This window comes from Leptodactylus fuscus, chromosome 5 (assembly GCF_031893055.1).
Source record: "Leptodactylus fuscus isolate aLepFus1 chromosome 5, aLepFus1.hap2, whole genome shotgun sequence".
Lineage (NCBI taxonomy): Eukaryota > Metazoa > Chordata > Amphibia > Anura > Leptodactylidae > Leptodactylus > Leptodactylus fuscus.
In genome coordinates, this window is record NC_134269.1 from 172700134 (window position 1) to 172725231 (window position 25098).

At 41.5% G+C, this 25098-nt stretch overlaps 1 protein-coding gene across 2 annotated transcripts in view; it reads right to left on the minus strand.

Annotated features, from left to right (window-relative positions):
• Positions 1-2513: 2513 nt before the first annotated feature.
• Positions 2514-25098, minus strand: part of KCTD16 (potassium channel tetramerization domain containing 16) — a 239380-nt gene continuing 216795 nt past the window's right edge. For both annotated transcript variants that reach the window (XM_075274756.1, XM_075274755.1), the window contains one exon: positions 2514-3326. In XM_075274756.1, coding sequence (XP_075130857.1) covers positions 2875-3326 — 452 coding nt within the window. In that variant the 3' untranslated portion in view covers positions 2514-2874. The remainder of the gene's footprint in view (positions 3327-25098) is intronic.

The window sequence follows — 25098 nt, forward strand, 5'->3', positions numbered from 1 at the left end:
TGGGCGCGAACAGGGGTGACACTTGACATCTGGTCATGTAGATAGCCAAGTCCATAGCATAATAGCAGCGTGGGAGGTGGGACCCAGGAGGTAGCACTCAGAAGGGGGACCTGGGAGAAAGTAGGTAGGACTCAGGAACAGATGAACAGATTTTGCACTGCTATGGTGGAAGGTAGCGGAGCACTTGTCCAGGATGGTTGGGAGTTACGTTATGCCTATTTTCTGTCTCTGAGACGTCACATGACATAACCTAGTGCTGGAGGCGTTGACTGTAACTAGGGCTTATTTTTGGAGTAGGGTTCATATTTCAAGCCTAATCCAAAAACCATGGAAAATCAAGCTAGGGCTTATTTTTGGGGTAGGATGTATTTTTGGAGAAACAGGGTACTTTAAGGGAGCCTTCACATGGAGTAAACGTGCGTGTATTTTTGCAAAGTACACGTGTAAAAAGAAGACTCCCATTGACTTCAATGATATTTTTTACACGTGTAAAAATACGCCTGTAAAATGTCATTGAAGTCAATGGGAGTCTTATTTTTACACGTGTATTTTGCAAAAATACATGTGCGTTTACTCCGTGTGAAGGCTCCCTAAGGCTCCATGTAACGTCTTGCAGCAAAAAGCTTTGGATGAAAATTTGCAGAGGTCTGACTGTCATATAAAATATACCACTACTGGCACATAGTATTTAAGGGGTTCCATTACATATTTTGCATTGGGATTCAGGAGCTTCAAGGAACGCCTCTGGTCACAGAGATATCATGCTTACAGCTCACAATAGAAGTCTTACAAGTGCTTACAATAGAAGTCTATAGAGCCGGAAGGAGGAGGAATGAGCAGGGGCTGGGCAAGAGCAGCTCTTTTTCTATCCACCAGCTCAGAGACAACTGTAAATCAGAGGTAGACCCTGCAATGGAATAAAATGCTAAAAAGTTTTGTTTCATTCATTAATTGTAAGCACATAAATGGGAAATAATGTATGTTTTATTTATACATGTAGTTATTGCTTCATTGTTGGAGTGGCCATATCAGACTCATACACTAATACATATATAAGATGTATGTGGTGTACAATAACTGCAATGACTGTAAGTAGTCAGAAAGGTATACTGTAAATAGTTTAAGGAAAGGAAATCTGCACAATATCATCATCCAGGGAGTGAAGGGGGAATTGCATACTGTATTCGGATGCATTCAGTGTAGCATTGTTGTCCTGTATGATCTAGGTCCTGTATCTGGAGCTATAATTTGTCACTAAAACAGATCTGTCACCATGCCGCGCATGTCTGGTATTACCTATGATATAATAACTCTGGAACATCTTTCCTTGTAACTGGATGTCGTGTCATTCCTCTGTTACACATGTAGGAGTAACTTAACAACTGTGTGTTACCAGTTTGGGGTTTGTCCCCATACACTCTGAGGCTAGGATCACATGTACGCCAGACTCACCATTGCACAGGTCTGCTGGGGAACCCAAATAATGGAGAGTCAGACCGTAAAACAGTGGTTACATATGGACACCAGCGGACCCCATTGACCATAATGTGGTCCGCCAGGAATCAGCCGTTTTCATACAAAAAGCGGCAGAGGGAGAAGTCCTCCGCGCAGGGATTTTCTCTCTGTTGATTCTTGGCAGTTTCTATGGCGGAGTCTCCAATAGTGACTCTGGTGCATGAGTGAACTTAGCCTTACTCTGTCCAATCTCTGCCGACCGTGCCAAACTTCGTAGAGATACACACATTTGAGGGGCAACACAGAAAATTCTAGGAAAAAGAACGTAAAATAATAAGCACATAAACAATAATAAACATATAAACACATGTATTTAAGACATATTAGACGGCATATCGAGTAGTAACCTGTTCAGATTGTTTTCTTGGTCTTTCCTCCAACCAGATTCGTTAAAACCAAACTATATCTAAAGCAGGGCAAAAAGGAAACGCTTATTGTGTGAATGAGCACTTAAGACTTTATTATGCACTTGTACATCTATGATTTTTACACAGTATTTGTCACCACAAAAGTCCTGTATTTTGCAGACATTGGTCAGTAAGTATTTACTGACAAGGCCGAGGATCCATTTGAACAGGAATGTTTCCCTACTTGGAGTCCACATAGATGACGGATGTTTGTAGACTAAAATAAGGGAAGGGCTTTTATTTCTCTGTGATAAACACCATCCACACATCTCAGAATCCTACAAAAATAGAGATAATGAAGCAGCCACAGATTATATGACCACGAAAAGCAGCCGTTCAACTCGAAAGAAAGTGCAGAGTAACAAGGAGATAACAAGACCAATAATTTATGCAGTAATATATTCACTAAATGTAAACCATCATGATATATTTCTTCTCTATTTCACTCATGTAACCTCAATTCTCCGGTAAGGAAACATGCATTTTTTTTTAAGCGACACTCGTCCATTAACTTTTATGAAAGAAAAAACACTGACATTATTAAATAAATAATAATAATAATAATAATAATAATAATAATAATTAAATAAATGTAAAAAAAATAAAGAATAAAAATAAAATGACAATCGCAGGAGCATGTTCATCCAACCTGTTATGTTGTGCAGTTAATGTTTGCAGAAACCATTTTACATCTCAATGAAAAATAATACATTGTGCTTCCACGGAGAAAAGAAAAATAATACCCTGTAACTAGTAATGGTAACACCAATGCTGCTGGCTGGCACCGGTCAATAATAGTGGACGGGGCAATGGGTCCATCCAGCAGCAATGAGGTTGGGGTGATTTATGTATATAGGCAGTAGTTTTAGTGGACATGGTAATCTATCAAATGAACAATAGGTCTCATGTACCATAGAATTGTGATTTATAATAACCCACCCCCCTCTCCTCTCTATAGATGATACTTTCGTAGCAGATCCGATTGCCAAGAGTATTTTCTCTCCGGAAATCTTTCGGGTATTTTTATCTTCATAAAATCTTGAATACACTTTTCTAACTCTTCTTCAATAGAGAGCTTCTCTTTTACCACTTTTTTTTTACTAGAGTTGGACTCTCTAGACCCAGTGGTTAAAGTTCGTAAAAGGTCACTTTTCCGTCGGATTTCGGACTGCTGCAGAATCTGCACTGGTCCCTTCTTAGCTGGTCGATCTAGAGTCTGTATGTTGGTTTGGCGAGTCACTGGACCACAGATCACTGTCTCTTGAGGAGAGCTGGCTTCTGATTGGCTGTCACAGCTGGATGTAGAGAGTTCATTGCAAGACGTTCCGCTTTCTCCCTCCTTGTCTCCTTTCGGGTTTTTACAGCAGCAGTCGCAATGAGTGGATGGCCATCTAGAAGGTCCTCCTGCAAATAATCAGAGAATATTAGAACTCTAAAGAATAATACCTTACTATTTCATATAATAACAATATATTCCGTATACAGTGCAAATATTTATTACAATCATAACTGTCTGACCTAAGCATAGAGACATAGAAGAATAAGCCCACTTGGTCCATCTAGTCAACCCTTATATTATTTCCATTTTATCTTTGGATAGACATGTGTTTATCCCAGGCATGCTTAATCTTTAGGGTTAAGGCTCCATGGGACGTCCCGCAGAAAAAAAGCGCTGCGGGAAAAAACGCGGCGGCAACGCATCATGGTTCTTCCCGCAGTGCTCTAAACAGAAAGTTCACAAAGTTTTCCTCCACTGACTTTTTGTTACAATTACCTATGGGGAAACCACTGGCATTTTCGTAGGTATTATTGACATGCTGCGATTTCCAAAACCGGTCTTGGAAATTGCGGCATGTCTGCACAGCGAATTTTACCGCAAAGTGGGCCTGGGATTTGCTAGAATCCCATCCACTTTGTTTGTACTATAAAACGCCATGATTTTGCCCGCGATGTTTACGTTGTGAGCAAATCACGGCGTTTGCATCCCTTGCAACACCAGCCCAAGGTATCAACCTGTTTTAGTCCTTGATGACCAAATCACTATGTGCGTTTTTCCGTCATCACATACCAAGCCCTATATATTTTTATTTCTTCTTCAATGTAACTGTATGACGGCATGTTTTTTACAGAACAAATGGTAGCGTTTATTGGCTCTATTTGGGGGTAGATATACTCTTTCTCGGAATGAATAAACAAAAAATAGCAACTTTGCCATGCCTCTAAATTTGGGGCCATTGACTGTGAGGCTTAAAGTGTGACATTTTTTTTTTTTCGATGTTTAGCTGGGGTTGTTTGGTGACCATTATTGTAATAATTCATGCTGCATATGAAATCACATTCTCAATTGAGTTTTTACTTAGTAATATTATTTTACTACTAGTACTTTAATCTCAGCTTACCCTTCATTCACATCTTCATTTGATAATCCGTTTGGGGAGTCCGAATGGGAACAGAATACCAAATGCAATTGCAAGCGCTGTGCACTAAAAGCACATGGACCCCACAGACTTTAATGGGGTCCATGTGCTTGCCACACGCTGCCCACATGAATCATGCGGACAGGAAAGTAGATTGTGAACTACTTTCCTGTCCACATGTTCTGTGCGGAGATCTGGTGGCAAGCACACAGACCCCATTATAGTCTACGGGGTCCGTGTGCTTTTACTGCACAGCGCTTGCAATTGCGTTTGGTATTCCATTTCCCATGCGGACTCCCCCGAATGGAATACAGATGTGAACGACGGGTTACTTGTGATACCAGAAGCAATTTTCTAGGCAGTAAAAAAACTGAAGAAAGAGCCACATTAAATGACCACGTCTTTGGTAAATGCTTCAGTTTCCATGCTGCATTGAATACAAGTGTATAGATAGATAGAGCTTAGTGCATTGCTAATGTAAATTTTACAGCCTGTTTTCTATTAAAAGGAAGTTTGATAAGTTAATAAAGCATATTACAAAATTGTTTTCAAAACACCTCCCGCAACACAATAGCAAAAAGATAAAATAAAATAAAATGTGAGTTATACTTTAAATAACCTAACCCATTTATTTAGCATTATATGCATTGGTAAATTCTTATCTGAGCAGTGTCAGAAGTGCTCTCTCCATCACAGTATTGCAGATTGTGTCTGCACAGAATGATTGAATAAATCAATTGACAGACAGCTCCTCCCTCCTCCCCTCTCCATAGGCTTATAGGTGTGAGACAGATTCAATATAAATATTCAATCTGAGTGAAGGAGGAAACATATTTCTATAATACGATATATTACAAAGTTTCATATAGTCACATGTACTCTGCATTTCACTCAAGGCTAGCTACAAAAAAATATCACTTACTGGTATATAAATACAGATATAGTATTAAATACCATTAGCACCGCCCCTTACATGGGAGTCTTATCTTGTCTTCCTTTGCATGGAAGTTTTCAACTAGGGCATTGACATTTAAGACATTTCTAGCATAACCACAGGAACCTGAACCTATATAAAAAAGGGTCCCCGTAATTTGCCCCATCTTGACATAAGTTGACCTACTAAATTAGCATTAAAGTATAACAACTGAACCTGACAAACCTGTTCCTGATTCACAAAATTCCACCTTAAACTACTTCCTCAACATGCATCCCTGGGAGCCCTCACTACATTGCAATACTACCATATTGTAATATCACATCTCATAGCCAAACCCCTGTTAATATGTTTGTAATGCCGCTTCAATGACTAACACACAACTAAAGAATCATGGATAGAAGATCATCTTGTAGCAATGGCAGGATAGAAAGCTTCACAACAACTATGCAACCAGCAGGGATAAAATTGCTGTCTTTTGCCAGCTTCATGGCATAGAATACATGCAGTGAAACATTTTGCTCGGTTCGGAGCGCTTTGCTTTATTCTTGAATGTGTGAATTGCTATACAGTATCATTTACTCAGTATGATCTCTTATGTAGTAATACTGTAGTTTGCCATTTTATCTTCTGTTGGCTCCATGTATCATATTCACTTGTTATCATTCTCAGTGGCACAGTGTGATACTCATAATGAGCAAGTATGTTGATGGGATCGAGATTGCAAAAAGGGCTTTGTTTTTTTTTTCTCTCGGAAACAATGGCACATCCATGGGCTATGCATGGTATACAAATTGCACTTTCCTAAGGCAGCTCTGCAGTCCATGGACACTGCTCTTTCTTTCTAGCTTTTTGGTCGCTCAGTTAATGTATCATTCATTGGTGCTATTGGGGTTCCTCAGGGCTCACGCCTAGGCCCCCTCATCTTCCCTCCCTACACAACCCCTGTTGGACAAAGCATCAGCAGATCTAGTTTTCAGTACATAGCTCACCCTATGATATCTCCTGTGCATTACTAAAGAATACCACAGTCTCTAACTTCTGAAACTAAATCTTTCAAAAAAATATCTGCACTTATGATCTTACTATATCACCAAAGCAGCATGCCCACTATCTCAAGGTTTTATTTTACCTCACAGATTCAGACATTTGCACACTCTTGTCACTTGCAACTCTAAAACATCTCCAGAATCTTCTATTTTTCATTGTGGAAACATCAAAAATCCTTCATTGTCTCTTTGATTCTCTAATCTTGGTTATTGCAGTTCCCTACTAATCGTCCCTCCATTTACTAAACTCTCTCTTCTACAATCTGTCCTGAATGGCAGACTCATCTTTCTGTCAAACCGACATACAGCATTATCTTACCTGCATCAATAAAATTATCAAACGCGCTTATAAATCCATCCATATTACTGCACCTCCTTACATGTCCTCCATCATCTCCACCCCAATAGTCCTCTCCATTCTGCCAATGACTTCAGACTTATATACTCTGTCATCCGAACATTTCACTCCCAGCTCCAAGATTTTTCTCGAGCTGCATCAGTGCTCTAGAGTGCTCTATCCTGGACAATTAAATTAATACACAACTATAGCCCTATAATCACATCCTTTAAGACAGGTTTATCATTAGACCTGTTCACATTGTTTTAATCTTCCTCACACTAAGCTAACATTTCATATCCTAAGCTATCCTTTCTACTCTATTCCTCAGAACCTGTTCCCTCCATCTAGAAGTTACTCCGTACTCCATGCACTTAGTATCTGTATATTCACAGATACCAGCTGGTGATGGACTTAAACAGCTTCAGTTATTAGAGATGAGCGAACAGTAAAATGTTCGAGGTTCGATATTTGTTTCGAGTAGCTCCTCAATATTCGACTACTCAAATCTTATATCGAACCCTATTATAGTCTATGGGGGGGAAATGCTCGTTTTAGGGGTAGGCAACATTCGATCAAATTATACTTACTAAGTCCACGAGTGAGGGTCGGGCTGGATCCTCCGAGAAGTCTTCTCCGTGCAGCGTCCTCGCGGCGTCTTCCGGCTCTTCATTCACTCTGCCAGGCATCGGGCCTGGACAGAGCCGACTGCGCATGCCCGCACTACAAGCGGACATGCGCAGTCGGCTCTGCCCAGGCCCGATGCCTGGCAGAGTGAATTCAGAGCCGGAAGACGACGCGGGGAAGCTGCACGGAGAAGACTTCTAAAGGTAGGAGAAGAACCAGCGTTGATTGGCCGACTGTATAGCATTCGGCCAATCAATGCTGGTTCTGCATCGAACTTTTCCATTCAAATAGTGAGTGATACTGGATCGAGTACGAGTATTTTGAATACCGTAGTATTCAATCGAATACCTACTCGATCGAATACTACTCGCTCATCTCTATCAGTTCTATGACCTTATTTATTTAAAAATGGCTAAACCATTGCAACTCTGCCGACTTTCTGCTCCCTCCCTGGGGCCTTAGCCTAAAACATAAGTCTATAAAACACAGATGAAGTATGGAGCAATATGGAGCAAATTATATGGACTACTGAACAAAAGCTAAAGATCAGACGGTGGGATTCCTACCTAGTGGGATTAAAAAATATACGTACCATACTTGCTCATATACGGTACAACTCTGTTGCAGATGTTATTATTTGACTACAAATTCACCTAAGAACAATGTGGAGAAGCAAGGATTGTGATAAAATGTGACATTATGGAGATGGGAGCCTACCAGTCTGTGAATACTCAGGCCAGGAACATTTATAGACCCAGTCTTAGACTTGTTCTATATACAGACCCAAAAATCAATACGGGCTAAATTGAAAGTTATTTAATTCTTGCCTTAGGAAAAACTATTGAGTGACACTTTGTAAAACTGGTCGTGTGAATTTGCAAGAAACTTATACATGAAGGATATTGATTTCTGCTTGTATGGGCTAGATTCTGAGATGCCTGCCCTTTTCAAGTTCTTTTACTTTGTTTCCGCCTCATTTACTCTCCATATATTTGTAAAAAGAAAACTGAAAAAGAAAGATATATGAATGAATGCACACTAGGAGAAGGACACAAGTTCTGGCATTATTTGCAATTTTTTAAGCCAAAACCATTAGTGCACCAAAAATGACGAGAACTTATAAAGAACAGATTATTTTTTTATTATTATTATTAATTATTATTATTATTACTACTGCTATGATTAGAGATGAGCGAGTAGTGAGATATTCGAGATTCGATATATTCGTTTCAAGTAGAGCCTCAATATTCGACTACTCAGTCAAATATGGAATCCCATTATAGTCTATGGGAAAAAATGCTCGTTTCAGGGGAAACCACTATTCAACTAAAGGAGAGTCACCAAGTCCACGAGTAGCAGGAGGAGAGTGTTTAGGAGGAGTGCTATGCAGTTAAAGTGCACGAACCCCATAGACTATAATGGGTCCGTGTGCTTACAACGCACTGCCCGCACAAATGATTCGGCAAGCACACGGACCCCATGATAGTCTATAGGGTTTGTGCGCTTTAACTGCAGAGCGCTTGCAGTTGCACTGATATTCCATTCGGGGGGTCCTCCTGTGGACTCCTTCCAGACGGTACGCAATCGCTAATGTAAGCCGGCCCTTATTTGTCCTGTAAAACCAATCATTTGGCCAATCAATGCTGGTTCTGTTGCAGGCTCACCCTTGCGAGCTGACTTTTTCTCATAGGAATTATAATTGTTTATTTATATAGCACCATTAATTCCATGGTGCTTTACATTTGGGGGTTTACATACAATACACAAAATATACAGGTAGCTATAATACTAACAATGACCGACTGGCACAGTGGGGTAGAGGGCCCTGCCCGCGAGGGCTTACAATCTATGGTAATGCATTGACCAGCATTGATTGGCCAAATGCTATACAGTGTACAACTGTTACGGTTCTGTGTATTAATTAAAAAATAATATTTTTAAACAACAGAACCTCTAGTCTGCAAGGCACTGCAGCGAGGTCCACAGGCCCAATGATGGGTGGTTGAGTGTCTGAATAGTGCCCTACCAGTTAACTCCACTGGCAGACACACGACACAGTACTAAATGTGTACAGGCTGCAGGAAAGCCCTGCCAGTTAGCTTCACTGGACAGGTGCTCAGTACAGCTGGAACAGCAAACAAGGCTGCCAAGGGTTAACTCACCCCAGGTCAGCAACTAAACATTCTCCTGCAAACAGCCAGGAGAGTGAAGGAAGTTTAGACAGTAAAAGTGGCTAACTGAGAGCCCAAGCCTGCTGCAACTCTATGGGCTGGAACAGAGTCTCCTGCTCCTAACCCAGGTATAGAGCTGTCAGTTCAGGACTTACAGGGTACTAACTACAGGCCTAGTCTGAACACCTGCCTGGAAACTGGAGCCTTTCCCTGAACTACTGTCATGCACAACCTTCAGTAATTTGATTCAAAGTGTGAGCACCGGGCTGGCGTCGGCTTACACTTTTTAAAGGGGAGTCTCCGCCCGACAGGGCGGTGGCCATGACCTCACTGCTCATGCTCAGTAGGCAAGAAGTGGCACTTAGCCTGTGAGCGACTCCAATAGGCCTGAGCATGCTCAGTGGGCCAAAATTTGGACTTACACTCCAGACACCTCACTACATGAGGCCGAGGGCGAGGGTTAGATTGACCCGTAGGTGGCGCTGTGCGCTGAGAGTGGACCCTGCGGGACCCAATCCTAACAACAACATTCGGCCAATCAATGCTGGTTCTGCCAGAAGCTCGTCTGTGATGAGGTGGAGTCTAAGATCGGACCACAATGGAGACTGCTGTGGTCTGATCTTAGACTCCGCCTCCTCAGAGAAGAGCCTCCGGCAGAACCAGCGTTTATGTGTCAGAATGAGCGGCGCGTTACTCCGTGGGAACGGGGCCTAAGGGAAACTTGTCATTTAAGAGCTATCTGATCTGTCAGCGGCAAGGATCTGAGAAGCTGATATATGTTTTTTTGGGAGAAGTTTCAGTATAACATAACATATATTATCCATATAAGTTCCTTCTTTTCTATGCTTAGGAGTCCAGTGGGTGGTTGCATTAAAAGATTTACGCTATATTCACACAACAGTGCAAAATGGACATGAAAATCATCCATTTTTCACAGCTGTCTTGCACAAGGGGGAGTACCCGTTTTCACGAATCCCCAAAACATTTGACTCTATGGTGGGAAACGTAAAAATGGTTAAAAAGTGTTTGGAGTGATTTCTGGGTGTTTCTGGTTGCTGCTGCATCCTTTTGTTTACTAGGTTTTAGTTTCCTGCTATGCAGCTTCCTGTGTAGCTTCTACACTAGTTCCCTTTCACTCAGCCCCCTATCTCCCTCTGTTACAAAACCCTACCTAACTCTCCAAGCCTAGTGATCCTGCCCACTACTAGCCCCTCCCACTCTCTGCTGTCTCTCTCTAGCCTAGAGATCCTGCCCGCTACTAGCCCCTCCCACTCTCCACTGTCTCTCTCTAGCCTAGCAATTCTGCCCATTACTAGCCCCTCCCACCCTTCCTAACACTCCAAGACTAGCAATCCTGCCCATTACTAGCCTTTCCCACTCTCCCCTGTCTCTCCAAGCCTAGTGATCCCGCCCATTACTATCCCCTCCCCTGTCTCTCTTTAGCCTAGTGATCCAACCCATTCCTAGCATGTCAATTATACCTATGGAAACGCTGGTGGTTTCCCTATAGATATAAGCGAAGCAGAAAGTCTTTCTGTGACAAGCGCTGTGGAAAAAAATCCGGATGCGCTGCTCCCGGGCTTTCTCCTGCAGCGCTTTTTTGCTGCACTCTGCTACATAGGGCCTTAGCCTCAAGCTTTCAACTATGCCTTTTCCTTAATACACATAGTTGCTATGGCTATTTTACGTTACTGTTCATGGAATATCAATGCTATTAGTATACACCCGCCAGCACTCTCTGCTGTCTGCTAGGTGACAATACCAACAATATAACCCTATACAGATCTGGTATAGTCACTCCTTCAACATAAACTAAAAGCACCCTGTAGTAAAAAAAAAAATGACAAAGGAACGTCCCCTTTAAGTACAATTACACATTGTACACATCACATAACAGATATATTCCTCTAAACTGACTACTGAATTAAAGAACAGAAAAAAGGGAAGGTTATATAGGAAAATTGAGAAAAATGTGTAAACACTGTCAATGCTTTTGACACATCAGAGAGGTGTGACAGTATACGAGGAAAAGCTTCATGATTAAGTCTCCAGGTGGTAGCAAATTTCTCTTAAGTAACTTTTACCATCTTAAGAACCCGAACAGCATGAAATTCTGAATCCCTCAGCATCATCATTATAAAGGCAACATCTTGCCAGCCTGATGAGTCCATTAGGGAGAATTCCGAACGCCGAAAGCACACAAAGCAATAAGCAAAGAAGAGTAAATTGCCTTTAACTTTTAGCGGATATGGAAAAGAAAAAAGTAAGTTTTCATCAAAGCATCAAAAATAGGATAGTAAAAAATGAAATAAGAAATTCTCCTGCAATAAAATGGAGAAGAAAAAAAATCCAAATCTGAGATTGATTTGCTGAATCTTGCAGTTTGCCGCATAAAAAAATACATCAATATCAGTATGTCAAACCTTCAACATTTTAAAGGGAATATAATTTTACAGCAAAGTTACATTTACAACAATAAAGTGCAGCGACTCTTTTGTTCAGTTAAGAGAATTGTAGGTCGCGCAGGTTACCTCTGGTGAGAGAAATGTTCAGGATTGTTTTATACAATGTACCGCACTGTCACATGTTCTTTAGGAGCCAAGAAAATACAAGTGACAATTTTGATTAAAATAGACTTTTTCTTCATGTTGACATTTCTGAACGCCGGAACAGAAGAAGCCACACAAAATTGTCTAAAGCAAATAGAGTCTAACCATTATTTTTTGGGTGAACTTTGAGAAGTTAAAATACAATGGTAGTCAAAAACTTGTACAGAGAAAATGTGGAGCATTCGCCTATGAAAATATTTCTTTTTATTTTTAACTCCTTTTAAATTAAGTTTTAAAGTTTTATTTTAAGTTTTTTGTTTTGGAAACTGGATACATTGGCGGTGGACCTAACTGGATGTCAACGCTTGCATCATCACATGATTCTACCTATGGTGGGACTATTAAAGGACTATCTTATCTTATCTGTGTACTGGCCAATGAAAGATACAAGAAGGGAACAAGGCTGCCTGTTTTCTGCTCCATTCTCTGTGTAATGAGAACAGGAGATCGCTGGGGATGCCGGATATCAAACCATCATAGGTCTGATATTAGTGACCCATTTTTAGGATACGTCATCAATAGTTTTAGCCCATTAAAGCCCTTTAGACTAAGGCCACACGTAACAAAACACATTTAAAAAATACAAAGGGAATAAAACAAATTTTTTTCTGTATTTTTCTTCCCTTATTAAAGAGATTGGCCATTTTCAGACCAATATTGACAGACAAATGTCAATAGCCCTGTATTGTCAGATGGGGTGTTCCTTAATGCGCAGGGATGACGCTGAGCTGTGAGGATGTTCCTCACATCTCAGCTAGACTGTCAAGAACGCACTTCTGACAGTGAAGAGATGTTGGTAACGGCACCAATATCTCTTGCACCAGGGCACTTAACGGGAAAGCCAACAGTATGCTGAATTCCGCCCATGACGGCTTTCTAGCGGTATATAAAACCACAGGTGACAAAAGACATGAAAGGTGCTCTTTTACAAAAAACTCCACTGCTGGAACATTTCCATTGAAAATGTCCATATTATGGCTTCATCTTATTTAACAAAACATCCCCTATCTCTCTCACACCACTCTATTCATTGATTCTATAGAGTCCTCGACGCGTTTCCCTGCTCTCACAGTTCGTCAGGAGGTACTATTTGCATCCTAATTACAATAGACGATGTGCGGTGAAAACCGCAATTCACGGAGCGATGATGGTTGGCCCCGCTACTAAAGGGATTGACCTATCAAAAAACCTATCGGTTTCATCACCAAGTCCATCATCAGAGATCCCTGGATAAGTTAAGTAAATCACAACTCCCCCTTTAAATACAGGGGTTATTTACCAGCATTGACTACTTAGAGCTCTAATCCAGTACAGCAGATAGTGAGCTCCTAATGTGTTTTCTTTCTCTTCTAAATTTGATAAAAATATAGGTTTTCGGAGCATTGGTAAAAAAACATCTCTTAAAGGTAGAGGTTATCCCAACCAATAATTCCAACATCCTTTTACATTGTTGTGTCATATACTGTAGACTTATACTGAGGATTTTCTGTCTTTGCATATTGAATAAACTCTCCCTGTTGAGACCTTACGGAGATGAATCCTGGCAGGTCTTAAAATGTTGACTGCCATGTGAAAAGCTCCTCCATACAAATCAATGTTATTACAGATACTCCTGTCAGAAAGGGAGGTTTAATCACTCTCAATTGCTGTTTTTCAGCCGAACTAAAACGAAAAATAAGAGCATAAAATGTGCTTTAAATGCAGCTTTTTATCATTTATTGTAGCAACACAAAAACTTCAGATGAGTCATGGTAATAACATCAACTTAGCGAACTGGAGCCTGAAACCATATAAATATATAATCTCATACCTTATCAAATGGAGGGGTGGGATTAAAATGCTTAATAACAGGTTCACTACCCATTAAAAATAGCATATTGTGCTGCTAGAAGAGTGTCGCAGCAGAGTTCTCCATTCCAAAAATATAATGAAGAACAATTATGGTGTTCAAATGTGCTACAAATTTATAGGTAACTTCAAAGGGGTTTTCCAGGAATTTTTTGTTATGGCCTGTAGCTCCATGCCCTGTGTAGTGGCCGAATGTCGTTACTGCAGCTCAGCTCCTATCGTTACCTTCTCTCTGGGGGACCAGAGCACCCCTAAACAGTTGACCAATGTAAGGACTGTTGGATCCCAACAATCAGATATTCATTGCCTATCCTAATGATAGGCCATAAGTATCCTGGAAAACACCTTTAAATATATAACTGTAAACAGTGCATTTTCATGACTGCGCCCCAGTTAAAAAAAAGTCAGTGGAATTTTAATCAATTACCCCAATGGCTTTGACTTAGAGTAAAATATAGAACTACCATGTAACCATACCTAACAACAATACCCAATTAATACTGTGATCATGTAGTCAAGTCTATCACACCTTCTCATTCAAAGAGTTTTCTATGAATTAACACATGTGGAATTATATACTTAACAAAAAAGTGTGAAACAACTGAAAATATGTCTTATATTCTAGGTTCTCCAAAGTAGCCAACTTTTGCTTTGATTAATGCTTTGCACACTCTTGGCATTCTCTTGATGAGCTTCAAGAGGTAGTCACCTGAAATGGTCTTCCAACAGTCTTGAAGGAGTTCCCAGAGATGTTTAGCACTTGTTGGCCCTTTTGACTTCACTCTGCAGTTCAGCTCACCCTAAACCATCTCAATTGGATTCAGGTCTGATGACTGTGGAGGCCAGGTCATCCCATCACTCTCCCTCTTGGTCACATAGCCCTTACACAGCCTGAACGTGTGTTTGGGGTCACTATCTTGTTGAAAAATAAATGATGCTCCAACTAAACTGCCGCTGCAAGATGCTGTGGTAGCCATGCTGGTTCAGCATGCCTTCAATTTTGAATAAATCCCCAACAGTGTCACCAGCAAAGCACCATCACACCTCCTCCTCCATGCTTCATGGTGGGAACCAGGCATATAGAGTCGATCCGTTCACCTTTTCTGCGTCACACAAAGACACTGTGGTTGGAACCAAAGATCTCAAATTTGGACTCATCAAACCAAAGCACAGATTTCCACTGGTCTAATGTCCATTCCTTGTGTTCTTTAGCCCAAACATGTCTCTTCTGCTTGTTGCCTGTCCTTAGCAGTGGTTTTCTAGCAGCTATTTCACCATGAAGGCCTGCTGCACAAAGTCTCCTCCTAACAGTTGTTGTAGAGATGTGTCTGCTGCTAGAACTCTGTGTGACATTGACCTGTTCTCTAATCTGAGCTGCTGTTAACCTGCGATTTCTGAGGCTGGTGACTCGGATTAATTTATCCTCCGCAACAGAGGTGACTCTTGGTCTTCCTTTCCTGGGGCAGTCCTCATGTCAGCCAGTTTCTTTGTAGCGCTTGATGGTTTTTGCAACTGCAATTGGGGACACTTTTAAAGTTTTCCCAATTTTTCAGACTGACTGACCCTCATTTCTTAAAGTAATGATGGCCACTCATTTTTCTTTACTTAGCTGCTTTTTCCTTGCCATAATACAAATTCTAACAGTCTATTCAGTAGGACTATCAGCTGTATATCCACATGACTTCTGCACAACACAACTGATGGTCCCAACCCCATTTATAAGGCAAGAAATCCCACTTATTAAACCTGACAGGGCACACCTGTGAAGTGAAAACCATTTCAGGTGACTACCTCTTGAAGCTCGTCAAGAGAAGGCCAAGAGTGTGCAAAGCAGTAATCAAAGCAAAAGGTGGCTACTTTGAAGAATCTAGAATATAAGACATATTTTCAGTTTTTTTCACACTTTTTTGTTAAGTATATAATTCCACATGTGTTAATTCATAGTTTTGATGCCTTCAGTGTGAATCTACATTTTTTATAATCATGATAATACAGAAAACTTTGAATGGGAAGGTGTGTCCAAACTTTTGATCTGTACTGTAAATACACTACATATGTTGCTCAATTAATGCCACCAGATATCCTACATATACAATATCCACATGAATACTTATGAATGGATACTCATTTACAGATAGACCACACATACAATACAAGCACATATTTAGTGCATGTAGGTATAGCGTGCAGCAGCCCGGAAATGTAGCCTCCAATGGAATTGGCACACTTTCTTACCCCCAGGGGCATGTAGAAGAGGCTATTGCATTAGCATTTGTTTGGCTAGATAGAGATGGCTGACTTCTAATACAGGAGTATTAGGATAAGCTCACACGGCAGAAAGTGAAGAGGAAATTCCTCTTCACTTTCCGTCGCCGGCTTTTTCGTGCGGCTAGTCGTAGTATTTTCACTCCTGATTTGGCTTGGATGAATGGGATTCCACCTCAAAATCCACCTGCAAAAAAATCTACGTTTGAACTTATCCTTAGAATAGAGAGCCCCATTCATCCCATAGTGCTGTACCTTATTATATTAATCCTATAGTGCTGTACATTATTATATTAATCCTATAGTGCTGTACATTATTATATTAATCTCATAGTGCTGTACATTATTGTATTAATCCTACAGTACTGTACATTTAAGGGTTTACATACAATACATAAATATACTAACAAGTACAATTCTAACAGTGAACAACTGGCACAGTGAGATAAAGGGCCCTGCCCACAAGGGCTTACAACCTCTGAGAGATAGGGGATAGAGACAGTAGGTGAGGGTAAATGTTGTTCACATGGTGGTCTGGTGGCAGTAGTGTTATTGAAGGTGGCTGGCCTTCATGAAGATGTGAGTCTTCAAGGTCTTCTTGAAGATTGTGATTGTGGGGGGACAGTCTTATGTGTCATGGTTGTGAGGTTGGAGTCCAGTGAACATGTTAGAAGTGCCCTTTATCACTGCCATTCATTGATACCAGTATAGGGCACCTATACTGTTTCTAACAATCAAATGATCACATCCTCTGGAAATACTGTCTGTAACTAAAGGCTTCCCTAGCATTAATACTTGCTATGTTTCTATGTACGGACTCTGGAAAGAGCAAATCTCAGCTCTGAACCCTCTAAACAAATATTAAGAAAAGCATCAGCTCAGCATTGGGACCTATTTAGGATAAAAGACTTGAGTGGTGGTCCGAGCTGAAAGCTCCCATTAGCAGATCTGTCATCACAAAATATGTGCGACTATGGTACCATACCTCAACATTCTATACTTGCAATGAAATGGATGGAAATTGGAACAAATTTTTTAATTTCTTTAGAAGCATCAAAAACTAAGAGTGGAGAAATGAGAATGGGTATATGTTGTGTGCATTAGCATTCATCTGTCAGCGCGCATCACCCACGGAGATTATGGTTAGAATAACTATATTAGTGTGTCTGAACGCGGTGCTTGACTGATTTCATTAGACCCCGCTCCGTACACCCGGCACCTGGAGTATTATTTAACAAAACTTCATTTATTTAAAAATTTGCTGATTACTATGCTAAATGCGCCGCGCTCTTAATTGGAGGAGTCTTCAGCATTTTTCTTCCACTAATATCTACTCGTGTTTTCCTTTGGCAGCAATTGAAAATAAGTCAGTTAATAAAAATGCACTTCTCCGTTCACTGCAAATTGCTCTACTGTGGTTTATAGATAGCAGTAATGAGCTGCCATCTGTGTATAAATAATAAGGTACAACCAATAGATATTACTGATAATGTGCCTGGAGGAATCGGCAAAGTTGGACTTTTTAAGCAACTTGACTGGTATTCTTTGTATCTATTCCAAATATTAAGAGAATAACTAGAACATATGCCAGAAGTGTTATATATTATGTAGCAGGCAAGCAGGTAGAAGAGCAGAAGACAGTCAGCCAAGCATACAGAATCATCTCTTTGCTCTGCAATAGCCCACAAACTTTTTTTTTTCCAAAGTATATAACGGCAAATGACCCTTTCCAGCAGGATGCCTACTTCTATATGAATTGATGAGAGCTCGCATATCCTCTAGCTCTACTTAATGAGAATCAAATGTCCTACTTTGTGTAGGAGGTCAAAGTGGATGGGATAAAATAGGCATGTATCCACCATGATCATACATTACACAAAACGACTTATGTCATTGAAATGCACAAGCGCAAAGACATCTGAATACCCAAAAATCTCATTTACAGGGGATGTAGTCAGTGATCCCACTATGTTATCTCAAACTATACCTATATACAGTAATCGCTTCTTATAATAAACTATTATAGTGAGAACATGATATGGACAGACAATGGGAGAGTAGCATGTGAAAACACACTAGTACTGTATTATTTATTACGGTATTATTTAGCCCAAAAGCACATAGAGTAACCCCTCGTTCACATCTACGTTTGGTAATCCGTTTGGAGAGTCCACATGGGCACCCCCCCAAACGGAATACCAAACGCAATTCCAAGCGGTGTGCAGTGAAAGCACACGGACCCCATAGACTATAATGGGGTCCATATGCTCTCCGCATGGTGTCCGAATGGAACATGCGGGCAGAAAAGTACTTTGTGATCTACTTTCATGTCCACATGATTTGTGCAGGCAGCACACAGAAAGCACACGGACCCCATTATAGTCTATGTGGTCCGTGTGCTTTCACTGCACAGCGATTGTCAATGCATTCAGTATTCTGGTCAGAGGGTCCCCATGAAGACTCCCTGAACGGATTACCAAATGCAGATGTGAATGAAGGGTAACTTAGTAGGTTCAGATTGACACAGGTGGAGCCTACAGGCATTGATTATTGTGATATCACCACTCTATGTCAAACAAAAATGGTCTTAAACTAGGCATTTAAAGGAATTGTTCATCTTGGCCCAAATGCAGAGACTGAGCTTAAAGGGGTATTCCTGTCATTTCATTTGTGGCTATAGACACAGAATATGCCATAAATGCTGGATCGATGTTGAACTTGAAACAACAAGTTTTTGAAACTTGGCATAAACATTTTTGGCATAAATGCCGAAATGCGAATACCTCTTTAAGACTGGGACGCCACATGGTACAGAGGTTGAGGTTTGGACACGGCAGAAACTCTACGGCAAAACCCGCTGCAAATCCCATCCATACATTGCAGAAAATACGCACAGCAGAAATGATGTGATTTCCAAAACTATTGCATGTCATTTATATTTATGGAAGCGCCGGTAGTTTTCCTGTAGGTATAATTGAAGCAGAACGCCTGCTTTCTGTGAAAAGCGCTTTGGACAAAAACATAATGCATAACCGCCATCGTTTTTCCCGCAGCGCATTTTCTCTGTGTCCTTCTACGTGGGGCCTTAGCCTAAAAAAATATCTGACCTCTTCCTCAGCCTTCTTGTGGAATTCCCATATAAAGTAATAGAGATTTTTTTTTCATTTTTAAGTAGGTGCAATTGATAAATACAGCGTGAGAAGAATTTCAATTTAGGCCACGCCCCCTTTTCTCAACAAAAAAAGGCACAATTTACTCAAATAAAAGGTGTAGGTAGGTTAATAAATGTGCCCCGCTGTATATAGTCATGGGTTATAGTTATGTACGGATTTGTTCAGTACTTTGTATGGCACATAATAATACCGGATGCTACACGAGTCTGACAATGAAGGAATAGAAACCGGAGAGAAAGAGCCTAAAACTACCAGTGAGTCAAATAATGTCTGAGATAGAGATGAGCAAACGTTATTCGAAACAGCCATTTTGAATAGCATGCTCCTATAGAAATGAATGGAACTGGCCGGCACGCAGACTTTGCCGGTGGCCGGCCGCTTAACTGCCCGCGTGCCGGCTACATCCATTCATTCCTATGGGAGCGTGCTATTCGAAACGGCTTTTTCGAATAGTGTTCGCTCATCTCTAGTCTGAGATTTCTTCTGGTCTCAAAACTCCTGCAAAGACTGTCTTGTAATATATGCTGTCATAAAATATGCATAAGATTTAGGTTAGGTCTGACCTGGACTACAGTACACGTTCTTTATTATTAATGGCTACGATTATGCCATTGGATGTTCAGAATGAAGTTCTGTGAGAGAATAATCTGTATTTTACATCTCTGCTATTTGCTTTATGTCACATTTCATGGGGGGGGGGTTGTGTGTTTTCACAGTTCCCTCAATGTCACTCAAATGGCATCCATGAAAATGCGCACCACCCAGGTACAAGACAGTCATGAAAAATGTAGATTTTTCACAGCCATTTTGCACAATGTTCATGTGAATCTAGCCTTAGGGTATGGCTACAGCGCATTTTGTCTGTAAAACCTGTCGTGTTACTAAAGATCCCTGTGTAATCCTGCAGCTAATGTAAGTGAATGGAGTCATATTGTGACTCTAAGGGTTGGTTCACATTTGCATTTGGTAATCCGTTCAGGGAGTCCGCATGGGGACCCCCCCTGTCAGACTACCGAACGCACTGGCAAGCGGTGTGCAGTGAAAGCATGCGGACCCCATAGACTATATTGGGGTGCATGTGCTTTCCACAAGTCCTCCGCAGGGACATGCTGACAGAAAAGTACTTCACAATCTACTTTCCTCTCCGCATAAATCGTGTGGAGATCTTGCGGAAAGCACACAGACCCCATTATAGTCTATGGGGTCCATGTGCTTTCACTGCACACCGCTTGCCAGTGCATTTGGTAGTCCATTCGGGGGGGATCACCATGTGGACTTCCCAAACAGATTACCAAACGCAGATGTGAACCAACCCTATAGGGTACATTCAAATGGCGGACATTGTCAGGGATCCTTGAACTGCATAATAAACAGCTGATTCAGCAGCAAGGTCGAGCTGGACACGTATCTTTTCAGTGTCCTGCTGTGATTTCTGCTTCCCATTAAAAACAATGGGAGGTAGATTCCTGGTGTGAATGTACCCTAAGGCTAAGTCCTCATGTAGCGAGCCGCAGCAAAAAAATGTTGCGGAAAAGATTGCGGGGGAAACACATTGCACGTTTTTCCACAGCATTTTTCACAGAAAGTCTGCAGAGTTTTCCTCTTCAGACTTTCTGCCCCTATTATATGTCTATATGGAAAATGCCAGCAGTTCTGATGGTATAACTGACTTGCTGTGAGCACTTTGAAAAACACAGCTTTTCTGCTGCAGATTTTTTTTGCAATATAAGGATAGGATTAGCATTTGTCTTCGCATTTTCGCAACATGGGGCCCCAGTTTAAGGCCGGGGCCCATGGGATGGAAACGCCACGATTTGCTTGCAGCGGAGACGCTGCGGGAAAAATTGCGGCATTTTACAGTGCAATCAAAGGGGATGGGATTCATGCGAATCCCATGCCCACTTTGCGGAAAAAAAACGCATTGCGGTCATGCTGCGATTTGCAAAGCCGTTGCGGCTTTGCAAATCGCAGCATGTCAATTATATCTACGGAAATGCCGTCGGCTTTCCCATAGATATAATTGTAACAGAAAGTCTGCGCAGGAAAACTCTGCAAACTTTCTGTTGAAAGCGCTGCGGAAAGAAACGCAATGCCTAAAGGTTCTACAACCATGCCTTCTATTCACAGAAAATCCAGCAGTGGTTGATTTGTTTGTGACAAAAAGTTGTTGCTGAAACATTCTCTGGGTTCCAATGTGACTACATTGACTTACATTAGGGAGTCGCAGAACGACATGGCGCACAAGAGCCAAAGTTGCTGTGTAGCCCTAGCCTAATTCATACATCAGTGATTTGCTTCAGTGATTGTGAGCAAAACCACTTGAGATGGCTACAAAGAGATCAAGTAAAAGGGAATGATTTGTAACTTTTGGCTGCGTTCACACTGGGTTTTTTGGACTGGATTTTAAAGTAGGTAGCCACCTCAGAATCCGGTCCAAAAAACACCTCCTGTGGCTAGCCACGACTGAATGCCGTTGCAGGAAGCGCGAGGGCACCGGAGCAACTGGGACAGGTGAGTATGTATTTTTTTTTATTAAAAAATACAGGAAGATTTCAGCTGAGGATTTTGAATGACACGTACTGTTACAAAATCCTCCTCTCCTATGACTCATACATGATGCCATAATGCATCCAGTTATTCCAGATTGTATTATGGTTGCAAATCCTGTTCAGACCTTTGGTTTTATGACCAAACTTAGGCCTCATTCACATCTGCATCGGTAATCCATTCGGTGGAGTCTGCATGGGGACCCCCCTGAATGGACTCCCAAACACATTATCAAGCGGTGTGCAGTGAAAGCACACGGACCCCATAGACTATAATGGAGTCCGTGTGCTCTCCGTGCTGTGTCTACTTTCAAGTCCGCATGATTTGTGCGGGCATTACATGGAAAGCACACGGACCCCATTCTAGTCTATTGGTCCATGTGCTTTCACTGTATACCGCTTGCCAATGTGTTCGGTAGTCCGTTCAGGGGGGTCTCCATGCGGGCTCCCCTGAACAGATTACCGAGGCAGATGTGACGAGGCCCTACAATAGCTGAGAATAAGGCCTGACTTATCTTCGTATCAACTTTCATCTACATCTTCAATCACATAGAAAGCTAATTCAGATTTCTTCTGGTCCATGAGAACATTGTGATCCAATAAACATTTATCCATTGCATGAAATGGTGGACACTTCTAGCAGCAAGAGACAGATTTTTATTTTTATTTTCACTTGGATTCCACCATAGAAGAAAACATGTCCACTTTTTACCATTGTCGAAGAGTTACAGAAGTTTTTGTTGATCCTTAGACATTGGCTATTTTTCTAGCTGGGTTATGTCATTGATAAGTGGGATAATAGGAACATAATGACTTGTAATCCTTGTATTACTAATGAGAGAGTACACTTCCTATTTAGGAAGCCTGAACTCTATACAAAATGCTTCGCCTTTGCTCAAACCCAACCATCTGCTGAGCTGCTTATTTGCAAATAAAAAGGAATTATTTGCAGCTGCAGCTCCACAATGTAAGGTGAAGGCAGCAGAAAGCTTGAGTAAGTCTTTTATTCCGTACAAGACACATCTGCTGCTTCCAATGTTTAGACAAAATATAGAAAACTACAGGAAGATTTTGCTTTGTTTCTAAATATAGAATTTGTTTACATGACAGATAACTCAATACAATAAGTTCTGCATAAGAAGCAAAATGAAATAAAAAAACATTGAAAAAAGTTTGATGTAAATTCCACAAAAAAGCTGGAAAAGTATTTGCATTTTGCTGTACGATAAATTCAAGCTACGTGATATAGACACAGCAGATGTGTCTCCTTGCAACTTGTTTCTAAGGAATGGTCTGAGGAATCATCTAGCCGTCTATACAGACTAGTACTCGATATTGACCAAACAATTTTATTTATTACGCACTGGATTTTTGGAGCCGAGCTTTAGGCCGGGGCAACATATGGCGTACACCAGGGGTGCCCAATACGTCGATCACGATCCACCGGTCAATCGCAAAGGACGTATGGGTCGATCGCGGGATATAGCCAGGGATCCCCAATGTCTGCTTGTTCACAGTGCAGGCTGAGAGTCGACTCTCAGCCTGCGCTGTGAACAAGCACGCCAGACACTTGCAGGCCGGGCAGCAGCAGCTCCGGGGTATGACGCGCTCTCCACTCTTAGGGATGGAGGGAGCCGGGGTGCTGCTTGTTCACAATGCAGGCTGAGAGTCATCTCCGGACACTGGTAGGCGGGGCTGCCGCATCCCCAACCTGCCAGTGTCCAGAGATAACTCTCAGCCTGCTCTGTGAACAAGCAGACAGCGGGGTTCCCTGGGCAGGCACAGAACGCCACTGTCTCCTGCTCTCACGCTCCGTGCAGACCCCGCCCACATGTCCAGCCCCGCCCACAGACATTCCCCACCCACAGACACGCCCCTGGTCACGCCCACAAGGAGTGGGTAGTAGATCTTTTGCATTGGTCAGTTTCTAAAGTAGCTCACATGCTGAAAAAGTGTTAGCACCCCTTTCGTACACGATGCAGAAAGAAATGCAGCATTTTACAGTTACTGCAAAGTGGATGGAATTCTAGTGAGCCCCATCCATACATTACAGGAAAATATGCGCAGTGGATAGATTGTGATTTTCAAAACTGTTGCTACCTATGGAAATAACCGCAGTTTCCCTATAGGTACAATTGAAGCAGAAAGTCTACAGAGGAAGCCTTTGCAGACTTTCTGGGAAAAGCTCTGCCGGAAAAACTATGATGAGTTGCCGCCACAACAGTTTTTTGCTGGAGGACACTACGTGGCGCCTCAAAATACTTGCTGGAGTTCAATCCCATATTTCGTATCCAATCTCTTAATTCTCTCATGTATTCTCAACATGTAGAAAATATTCACAAGGTTCCAAAAGCATCTCTAATAATTGTCAATAAGATAAACAGTAAATCAATCAACCTTATTGATAAGATCTAACCGTTTTGAAAAGAAAATATTACTTGCAATCTTAAATCACATAGTTGGTTCTTACTAGTCTGTCATACACATCTGTGGCCAACTATGATGTCTCATAAACCAATCTCATCCTCTTTTTCCCATATGGCAAACATCGAGGGACTTATGAGCTGCATTGCACGTTCAGATAGGGCTCACTGGCTGCCAAGCTAATCAGTCTGGCTCATTTTACTGTGTCTTTAAAAACTCAAAGCAAAACTGTGTCTTTAAAAAGTAATCCCTCTCCCTAAAGGCTAAGGCCCCAAGGAACGACCCACAACTATAAAGTGCTGCGGGAAAAAACTTGGCAGGAACGCATCACGGTTCTTCCCGCAGAACATTAAACAGAAAGTTCAAGGAGTTTTCCTCTGCAGATTTTCTGTTACAATTATATTTACAAGGAAGCTGCTGGGGTTTCCGTAGATATAATTGACATGCTGCGATCTCCAAAACCGCGCTGGTTTTGGAAATCACAGCGTGTCTACCCTGCGGTTTTTCGCGCAAAGTGGACATGGGATTCGCAAGAATCCCATCCACTTTGCAGTTACTGTAAAATGCTGTGATTTTCCCATGGTGTTTCTGGCCAGTGGGGCAGCGGCCAAAAACAGATCCTCCCTTCTGGATATTTTTGGTCATCTGTTGGCCAAGTGTGCCAGTGTTTGGCGTGATCAGCTGTTCTTGTTCACGTAAATGGTGGGTGTTCATCCAAAATCTACTATGCATTTATTCACGGCTGCAAACTAGCGCGGCGCATACGATCCCTGCTC